At 39.5% G+C, this 10,655-nt stretch overlaps 1 protein-coding gene across 5 annotated transcripts in view; it reads left to right on the top strand.

Moving 5' to 3' along the window:
• Positions 1 to 10,655, top strand: part of ptpn13 (protein tyrosine phosphatase non-receptor type 13) — a 263,474-nt gene that overhangs the window by 96,587 nt on the left and 156,232 nt on the right. For all 5 annotated transcript variants that reach the window (XM_043695955.1, XM_043695937.1, XM_043695928.1 and 2 more), the window contains exons 10-12: positions 2,485 to 2,704; positions 4,332 to 4,406; positions 6,268 to 6,442. In XM_043695955.1, coding sequence (XP_043551890.1) covers positions 2,485 to 2,704; positions 4,332 to 4,406; positions 6,268 to 6,442 — 470 coding nt within the window. The remainder of the gene's footprint in view (positions 1 to 2,484; positions 2,705 to 4,331; positions 4,407 to 6,267; positions 6,443 to 10,655) is intronic.

The raw sequence follows: 10,655 nt of genomic DNA, 5'->3' as shown, positions 1-10,655 counted from the left end.
CTCTGCCCTCATCAATTCTCTTTGTTACTTCCTCAAAAAAACTCAATCAAGTTTGTGAGACATTATTTCCCACGCACAAAGCCATGTTGACTATCCCTAATCAGTCCTTGCCTTTCCAAGTACATGTACATCCTTTCCCTCAGGATTCCCTCCAACAACTTGCCCACCACCGACGTCAGGCTCATTGGTCTATAGTTCCCTGGTTTGTCCTTACCACCCTTCTTAAACAGCGGCATCACGTTAGCCAACCTCCAGTCTTCCAGCACCTCACCTGTGACTATTGATGATACAAATATCTCAATAAGAGGCCCAGCAATCACTTCTCTAGCTTCCCACAGAGTTCTAGGGTACACCTGATCAGGTCCTGGGGATTTATCACCTTTACCCGTTTCAAGAATTCCAGCACTTCCTCCTCTGTAATCTGTACATTTTGCAATATGTCACCATTTATTTCCCTACAGTTTATATCTTCCACATCCATTTCCACAGTAAATACTAATGCAAAATACTCATTTAGGTATCTCCCCCATTTTCAGTGGCTCCCCACAAAGGCTGCCTTGCTGATCTTTGAGGGGCCCTATTCTCTCCCTAGTTACTCTTTTGTCCCTAATGTATTTGTAAAAACTCTTTGGATTCTCGTTAATCTGTTTGCCAAAACTATCTCATGTCCCCTTTTTGCCCTCCTGATTTCCCTCTTCAGTATACTCCTACTTGCTTTATACTCTTCTAAGGATTCGTTCTATCTATCCTGTCTATACCTTACATATTGTTCCTTCTTTTTCTTAACCAAGCCCTCAATTTCTTTAGTCATCCAGCATTCCCTATACCTACCAGCCTTTTATTTCACCCTAACAGGAATATACTTTCTCTGAACATGGTCCTAATGCAGCTTCTCTTGTGTGTGTTGGAGTGGCTGCTGTGTGGCTTTCCTGTACACTATTTTCTGTATTCACAGTTCTGTGTTATTTCAACCATCAAGTCCAGGAATGGGAGTTGATTGTTGGTTTCCTTCTCTCTCATAAGTCTGATCCCTGTGTGTATGGTGTTGATAATTCGGTGTGTGGGTTGGATTTGTGGGAGGGCTGTTTGTTCCAGTATTTGCATCACTGCTTCTGCTATAAGCCCAGAGATGGGTGAGCCCATAGATGTTCCATTGCTCTGTTCGTATATTTGGTTGTTGAATATGAAGGGTGTCACAGCCACACACACAGATGACTAGGAGCACACATTTGACTGGGACAACACAATGATCATAGGACAAGCCAAACAGAAGACAGGCAGAGAATTGCTAGAAGCATAGCACTCATCCATGGACTCCATCAACAAGCACATAGGCCTAGACCCCAATATTCTGGCCACTTCAATGAACAATGGGAATCAGCAACCAGAACCAGCAGGAACAGAATCAAATAAATTCCAGAAGACCCACAGTACAGCAGCAATTCACAGGAGATTCTACAGGTGCCAAAGGTGAAGATGTCACCTAAACAGGGGTCGAAACGTCTGCAAATCAACTTCCCAGCTCCGCGAACATACCCACAACTATGACAACTGGCACCCAAGCTACATATCTTTACACAAACCTTGAAGATACATATGTAGTTTTGGATCCTGATGGTTTTGGAAAAGAAGCAAAGTACATGAGTGATATATCATTTAAATTTCTAAAGTTTTGTTCATTTAAAAAACAATTCTATCAGATGTAATGATATGCACTTTTAAGTACAGGTATTATAACATTTTGCTGCATGCTTTCATGAATATGTATTTTAAGTACAAATGGTTTTATTACTGCCACAACCACAATGATCATTAAATTTTGGTGATTTCACAGAAAATGTAAGAGACCATGAAAGAGTGCTTCTATTGTTTTTGAAATGTTGCCTTTTTTAAAGATTTCTAAATGTAATACATGGTGAAGCTTTTTCATTATCATTACTGTTATCAGAAAAACATTTTAAATCATTTGATTACATTGACTGGGAATCTGTTTCCCCCTTCCGCCCCATCAACATAAAAGATGGGTCAATGGACCTGATGCATTAACTCTGCCTTCTGTCCACAGATACTGAGTTACTCCAGTAATTTCTGTTTTTGATATTAATATTAGCAGTGGACTGACAAACTGCATGTATTTGTAATTGTTTTGGAATTGTTTTGTTGAAAGCAGTAAGTTGAGTCATAGAGTGTTGGAGGATCATGATTTTTATGTATGATAAGCCAGAACACCAGTGGTTGCCGTGATCAAAAGCAGAGAGAGGAAACAAATTAGTGAGTCACTTTGTGCTGTTGCTCATACATGACTTGCTATCGGACAGCATTGCCAACTTAACAGACAATTGGCAGCCGAGCAAAGTGGGGAGAAAATAAATCTCCGGGCAAAGCCAAATAAATTTTTAATTTATACTTGAAGGAAAAAACAAAGGAAGTTATCAACGAAGGCATTCACAAATGCACTAAGTTAGACCTTTTGTAATTCTGCAGCCTGTATGAAATTCCAGGGGACGAGAATATTGTGAGCCAGGAGCTAATGCTGAAACGGCAGGAGGAAGAACTAAAGCAACTGCAAAACAAACTAAATCGAAAACAGTTCCAGTCAGGAGTTCATCAAGCTGACATGGTTAAAGTATCCATGTTAGACATCACCAGGGATCCCTTAAGAGATGTAGCAATAGAAACATCCATGACACAGAGAAAATTGAAGGTAAGAACATTGCTCAGTTTGAAGCATGAAGCAGTTTTAAGCTCATGTTCACTCTCTCCCTTGCTTGCACATTTTCTCTCTCTCTCTCTCTCTCTCTCTCCCTCTCTCTCTGCTCTCTCAGGCCTGAATGTTTTTTTAATATTCACCCATGTGATGCTGCCTGGGCCAGCATTTATTGCCTGTTCCTAGTTCCCTTGGAAAGGTGGTGATGAACTGCCCTCTTGAACCGCAGCAAGTCCATATGCTGTAGGTAAATCCACAATGCCATTAGGGAAGGAATTCCAGGATTTCGATCCCACGATACTGAAGGCAGGTGAAATATTCCGGAGGCAGAATAGAAAGTGGCTTGGAGGGAAACTTTGTTACCATGTTCCCATGTATCCGCTGCCCTTGTCCTTCTAGGTGGTAGTGGGTTTTAAATGTGCTATCCAAGGGCCTTTGGTGAATTCTGGCATTAATGTCTGTTTGCTTGGCTTATTTTGACATATAATATCTCTGAGGAGCACTACAAGCAGTCTCCTTCTGTCTGATCTAACAATCACTGTCGGCACCTATAGACCTGACTTTCATTCTCCGCACCCCCAGATTTTAATTTCCCTTCTCCCTACGCTGGCACCTCCCCTCAACCTTCCCAGTGCCCATGCCTCTCAGGTTTACTGCTGCAGTTAGAGGTCATGAGCGGAGTAAAACCACTCACTTTGTACTGCTCATGACTCCTCCAGTCTCTGACCTTTTCTCTAGTGAACTTATCAGTAGCAAATGACGGAGAGAAACAGACTCTGCTTGAAGGTGCAGCTCCCTGCAAATCCTCCAATTGCTCATACCTGTATTTTGAACCAAGATTTGTCAGGCCCATGTAGGACCCTTTGGCAGGCTACATTGTGCCCCACCAGCTGCCTGTTGCAGCAGCCTGTTCTTGAGTAATACTTATTTCTACAAATCGGTAGTCTGTTACATCATTTTGGACACTAATAAGAAACAAACCACGTCGTCTGGGGCTGGAGTCATATGAATCAATTTTTAATACCATCCAGTTGCTTTTCTGATTTTCTTTTTTAAATTTATAGTGCCAGCCCTGTAATTACCAGGTTTATTGAATTTCTGGCCATAGTGGGATTTGAAATCACATCTTGTGTGTTTCTCGTCCAGCAGCACATGGTTGTTCCACCTGCACAAAACAGAGGTGACTTAAATCACTTTTTGTATAGCAAACTATTGGAAAGGAAACAGCTTCCTCATCCAAGGTTAGCCATGTATAGGCAAATGAGAGAGATGATTTAGATTTGGGATGAACATGTTTAGTTCTGCAGTTTGAGAGCACTATTATTAAACTTTAATTTCTTTAAAGCGGGTCTCAAATAATCATTCATCACTCTTTTGATATTTATTTTGAGCTTGGATTTTGTTGTTGAAAGATTGACACTGTTTTAAAAATACATTTTTAAATGTATTTCTAGTTTGATCTAGAATATGCAAATGATGAAATACAGAAGGAAGTCTCTAAAATTGTAGCCACATCAAAGATCTATATGTGAAGAATAATTGTATCAATAATCCATTATTTTGCTCCCCTGCCATTCCTTCATTGTACAGAAATAATTGAGACATTCTTTATTTTTCCCTTCAGAATTTCTTCGGACCTGAGTTTGTTAAAATGATCAGTGAACCTTCTGTTGCACTTGAGCTTCCTGCTTCAATTCTGGTAAGATTATTGGGAACATTTTAATCCACAAATCAGATAAACCTGTTCAAATTGGAACACCTTTCTGAAAAACAAAATGTAGAAACTATCCGATAGTCTCACATGTGTGGCATTCAAGATCAGAATCAGTATTGTTATGGACCAGGCCAGACCCCTCAAAACATTTCAAGAAGGTAGCCTAGACCCTAACTTTGCTATTTGATTTAAGCAAGTGTAGAGTGGATATTCTCGAACACTATTAGCTGGTCAGCTGACTTAGTTTTAAACAAAACAGAATTTATTTACAACATTACGGAATGAGCACAAAGAGCAGAAAATAGAATACAGGATAACTTAACCTATCCAAAACCCGACAAGACTATCCTGACATAATGAGGCTGTTCCAAAATACTTGTAATAATCCCCATAAGCAAACCCTTTGGCACAAAAGGTAAAATCAAACAAAGGCTTACAGGTTTTAAGTCAGAGGAGAGAGTTTAACAACCTTTTTCACACCTCCACTGCTGCAATTACTTAATCTTAACAAAGGCTAGCTACACCGCTAGCTGGTCACTCCTTTGATTATACCTTTTTTTTACCGGACATGAAAGCCTTCAGCCGAAGGCATTATCTGTTAGGGGTAAACCAAAAGGGCCCCATTAAACCATTCAACCCCAGCCTAGTTGGAGCCTGGCCAATTACCCCCCGCTCTGAAAAAAGCTGAAGGGCAATCTAACTTTGTCAAAGGAGCAGGTTTGTCACAGTATTCTTCAGCAATGTTGATACTGGAGTGTAGGTACAGTAGATTAAGCAGAACAGCTGGAAGACAATATGGGGTGGGAGAGTCAACAGGGAAAACAGAAAGGAAAGAATGGGTGGAGCAGAACGAAGAAGTGTTGAGAGTCTGAAAGAGGTGCTTGAAGGTTTGAAGGTATTGTAAGATCAAAGGATAGGAGTGCCCTCTTGTCTAAAAGTCCTCTCAGGTGAGCAATACCCAATTCTGTTATTGTGTGGGGTCTGGAATATTCAGTGCTATGTCAGTATTTCTGATGCCGAGGTCTCCCTTCGGGGCTTGGAAAATTGAACTCAGTGATGTTGTGTTGCACCATTTGTCAGTCAGCAAGCTGCAAGGATTGTACTATCACTGCTGCTGCTTTGCGTTTTCACTGTTATGTATTATTTTGGCTATCATTATTCCCAACTTGAAAATGAGCTATCAGGTGGAAGTCATGTATGAAAGAGAGCAGATATTTGAAGAACAGAAGTAAGTTGACATTTAATTGAGTTAGGTTTGTTAATAGGTAAGCATAACAAAGGCAATGGTTTCTCTGCTGGTGACCTAGCCATGGCCTAACCAAGCTATTTCTATACAGCTTCAACACTGAAATTGGCCAGATTTGTCTTGTCCACAAATGCAAGAAAAATCTAACTGAGCTTCTATAAGCCTGCTCTAGGTTAGCAGTTATGAATGGAAGGAGTTAAAATTGTTGTTAATAGGCAACACTTATTCACCAAAAGCCCACACACCAATGCTCAGTTTAGCTTCCAATGGCTCAAGTCATAAATCATATTATCGCATTTGTCCAGGCACCCCAAAGATTGCATAAGTGCACTTCTTTGATCAAAAATAATGTTTTGCAGAAAGGATGGCAGTTGTATTATCCACGTGTTCATTTTGTAAGAATCTTTTAACTGTCACTTTTATCTGTTCACATAAGCACATAAATTGAGTATTGCCTTTTTTAATATCTGGCTGATTATATTTTAAGAATTGCACAGCTGTTTAGGTTTTTCTGAAAATGGTAAAAACACATTTGCTTGAATTTGGGCAAATGGACAATGTATTAATCAACTCACCATACTCATTAATGAATGGTTGCAGACTAAGAGTGGAAAGGGGGAGGACATCCGTCGTAAAGTAAACATCATGTTGCTAAGTGGACAATGTTTGGAATTGACCTGTGACACCAAGTCAACATGCAAGGATGTCTTTGATATGGTGGTTGCTCACATTGGCCTGGTGGAACATCATTTCTTTTCCTTGGCATATTTAAAAGGTCAGTGGATGACTATTAAATGTTGTAACATGCAATTATTGTTGTTGTGTGCTTGATATTCATAGCAGAGAGGTTTGAGTATTGGTGTAGCAATTCTGTCAATATATAATATTTGTTCAATGCATGTTTTGCATCAGCAAGATGTTGAGATATAGGAGTTAGACATTCAGTTTTCCATCTGTACAAAATATCATCTTAAAAAATAAAGGTAAGGTTTTATAATACAAATGGAACTGCTAAAGTACAGAACATAGAATAGTACAGTTCAGTATAGGCCCTTCAACCCACAATGTTGTATCGAGCATTTATAGTAATCTAAGATCAACCTAACCTACACACCCCCAATTTACTGCCATCCATGTGCTTGTCCAGTAGTTGCTTGAATGTCCCTGACTCTACCACCACCGCTGACCGTGCATTCCACGCAACCACCACTCTCTGCGTAAAGAACCTATCTCTGACATCTCCTGTATACCTCCCTCAAATCACCTTAAAATTACGACCCCTCTGACTATCTACTCTATCTCTGCCTCTCAGTCTGTACAGCTCTATCAAGTCACTTCGCTTCCTCCTTCTCTCCAGTGTGAAAAGCCCGAGCTCGCTCACCCTCTATTCATAAGACAAGCCCTTCAATCCTGGCAGCATCCTGGTAAATCTCGTCTGCACCCTCTGTAAAGCGTCTGCATCCTTCCTATAATGAGGCCGACCAGAACTGGACACAATATTCCAAGTGTGGTCTATCCATGGTTTTATAGAGCTGTAGCAAAATCTCACAGCTCTTAAAAACTTAATCCTCCTGTTAATGAAAGCCAAAGCACCATACGCCTCCTTAATAACCCTATCAGAAAGGAGACCATTCAACCCATTGTCTCTGTTCTATTTCCCCAGACTCTGCAATATTTTCTCTTCAGCTGATTATCTAGTTAAGACGATACACACAGGAACAGAAATAGGCCATTCAGCCCATTGAGCCTGCTCCATCATTCGGTGAGATCATGGCCGATAATCCTCAACTCCATTTTCCTGCTTGTGCCCTATAACCTTTGATTCCATTATTGGTTAAAGATGTGTCTAGCTCAGCCTTTAATATACTAAATGGCCCAGCCTGTATAGTTCCGTGGTAGAGGTTCCTCAAATTCAATACCCTCTGATTCTCAATTATATGAATCCTCTGACTTCTTAAAAAATATGCATCCATTTGTTGCTTTTATTGCTTTGTTATTTAGGTTATTCTGATTTGTTTTTCCCAATCAATACCTTGATTGTACTTAGATCAACTCCATTTTAGATGCAACCCATTATTCTCTTACAGTTTTGCATGCTAATTTTTGGTTCCGGTTTACCTGGGCTAAATCTATTCTCATTCCATTGAAGGTCAGCCCTCCCACTTTTTTCTTTAATTCTGGATTGTTCCTTGTCCTTTCCCAGAGCTAATCTAATTGTTCTGATGCTATCCTCTGTATATTCCCATACTGACTCTTGATTCACTCAATTTGTGTCATTCCCCAAACCAGAACCTGGAAAGCTTTCTTTCTGTTGAACTGGAATCGGTGATGTAGATAATCCCCCTGAACACACTCATCCTCTTCTCTACCTTTTGTGTGATTATGATTCCAATCTGTACTGGATTAATTAATGCCCCCCATGATGTTGAATAGCCATTGCACCTTTCTGTAGTTTCTCTGTAAATCTTTCTTTTATAGGTGGCTCAGTGGTTAGCACTGGGTTCAATTCCAGTCTCGGGCGACCGTCTGTATGGAGTTTACACATTTTCCCTATGTGTGCGTGGATTAGCAATGGGAAATGCAGGGCTACAGAGATAGGGTAGGGGACTGGGTTTGGAGGGTCAGTGTGGGCTCCAGGGGCTGAATGCCTATTTCCACATTATAGGGAGTCTATGATGATGACTTTATGTTGACATTTTATCTGAGGGCTTTCGGATGTTTGTTTATATTTGAAATAAAAATTTTAAAGCCCATACTTGAAATTACGTTTAAAGCATTGGTGTTCATAGATAAGAAGTGTAACTTGCTCCCAATTCTATGTCTAATCATATGTCTTTGAAGTGATATTGTATTTAAACATGCAAATATTTTGATTAGAGTTGATTAAACACTTCTGTTCATACACATTGTCCATTAATTTAATTTGACAGATCGTTACTCATAACCCTATGGAATTATTTCATGGGTTGCATACTTATTCTATAATCATATGTAGATAGATTGCTGAAAATAAATAAAAAGGAAACCACTTTTAGATTAAAGTGGAACTCTATATATTATTATTATGGAACTGACAGTTGTAATTCCGTATAGTTTGTATTGGTGCCACCCACATTTGAATTAAACTCTGTGCACTCATGTTAACTGTAATGTGCACAAAGAGTGTTTTTTAAATTGAAATTAGATGGCTTATTTCTCTTTGTAAAGTGGTTAAGTGCAACTTCTTTATGAACAATTCAAAGGATTGTCTGAATAGTTTATTTGATTGAACCATTGTGCATTGGTTTGAGGCTTTTAAAGAATATTGCACTGTCCCGTGCCTCCCCTATATTGCCTGCTTCTGTACCTTTTCTCGTTTTGCAAAAGTTTAATAGCTTAGTGGGCTATGAAAATTGCCAGCATGGCTAATTTCTAAAAAGACACTAGATGTAGTAGAATTGTTCCCTCCGCCCCACCGTCAACCCCGAGCAGCAAGTTTGCCACAAGAGGAACCATTTTCTAGTTTAATGTGCTATAACTCGTGGACTAAAGAAAAACTGCTAAACTTCAGACCATAGAGAGTGGGTGCTCACCTATATGGTGTCAGTGAGTTTTAAAAAAAAATGTATAAATAGCAAGTATAACTTGTTAAAAGCATAAATCATGGCTGTAAGGATATTAAAAGTTCTTGAAAAAAATCAATTGCTGGTTCCTGTATGTCTCTCAAGGCACACAACAGAGCTGGTTCTGACCGATATTATCAATTTTTTCTACTTAAATCTTAACCAAGGTTCTCACCATTAAACATTCCTTACTTTTATAATTAGGATGTAGTGAGTAGTGTATGTTGGCTGTTTCTCTTGCTTTCCGTGAAGTGCGCAGGGAAATGATGTGCTGCTGATACAGCATCACAGAATAACTTATTCTGGGAAGTCTCCTGTTTCCCAATAAATCAGTTCACTCCTCCTTGTAGGTTGTTTAGGGCTGTGATGCATTTTTGTAGTATATCTTAAAAGATAAAACCAAAGAAAAATGGTTTCTTTAGGCTGTAATGTAGATTGAAATGTCTGTGATTGTCTAAGCATATTTGCTTTCTTGTAAAATAAAATGTAATAATTATAGGTTAGCATCCAAGAAATGGGCAAAGGCTGATTTTTTGATTCTTTCAATCTTTGCAGCTATGATTCCAACCCTACCACAGTACTGAAACAGCTGTAACCACAGTCTGAAATTACACCCTCTTGGCTGTGGTGTGTCACCCCTCCTGAGTCTCTCTGCTCCTCCTCGAATGCCTTTCTTCCTTTGTTCAGCTGTTTGTTTGAGATTCCCCTTGCTTCATTTCACTGATTTATTTGATTGTAGTTAAAACATCTCCAATCTCCAGGCTGTCCTATAGAGTTGGTTGTGGTCCCTTCTGCATCTTGATGCTACATTTTAATGATGTCATCCACTTGCATGAGGTCAACTTTCAGATGTGTGTTGATAATCTTGCAATTCCTCCAGTCAAAAAATTGATAAGACTAAAGTCTCCGTCTTCAACACCTGACACGCACACTATGTTGCAACCACAAATTCCATTTCTTTCCCTGGTAATTGCCTCAGGCTGATCAAAGCTATTTCAAAACTTGCTGGGATGGTAGCCCCATGTACTTCTCATTGCAAAGATTGCCTTCTTGAACTTTCTAAATCATCCACCTCAGTTCATTTCTGCTGTAGCCCTCAGCCATGCCTTTGCCAACTCAGACTCAACTATTCTAATATTCTCACACATCCCCCACATGCCGCCCTTCATAAATTTCAACAGATCAAAATCTCCAGTGTCTGTAACTGATTCCCTCAAATTCTCATTGAGCTCACTCCTGTGCTTGTGAACTATGTTAGCCCTCAAACCTCAACTTTTCAGTGTTAAAAGGATTTGAATTGAGCAGAATTTTATGTCCTTTATCCTTTTTCTGTAAGCTCCTTTAACCCTACAATTTTGTACCTATCTGTGTTTTTGTTCCTCTAAT

Source organism: Chiloscyllium plagiosum, chromosome 1 (genome assembly GCF_004010195.1).
Source record: "Chiloscyllium plagiosum isolate BGI_BamShark_2017 chromosome 1, ASM401019v2, whole genome shotgun sequence".
In the NCBI taxonomy this organism is placed as follows: domain Eukaryota; kingdom Metazoa; phylum Chordata; class Chondrichthyes; order Orectolobiformes; family Hemiscylliidae; genus Chiloscyllium; species Chiloscyllium plagiosum.
The sequence above is the reverse complement of the archived record's forward strand: the minus strand, read 5'-3'. Positions and strand labels throughout refer to the sequence as shown.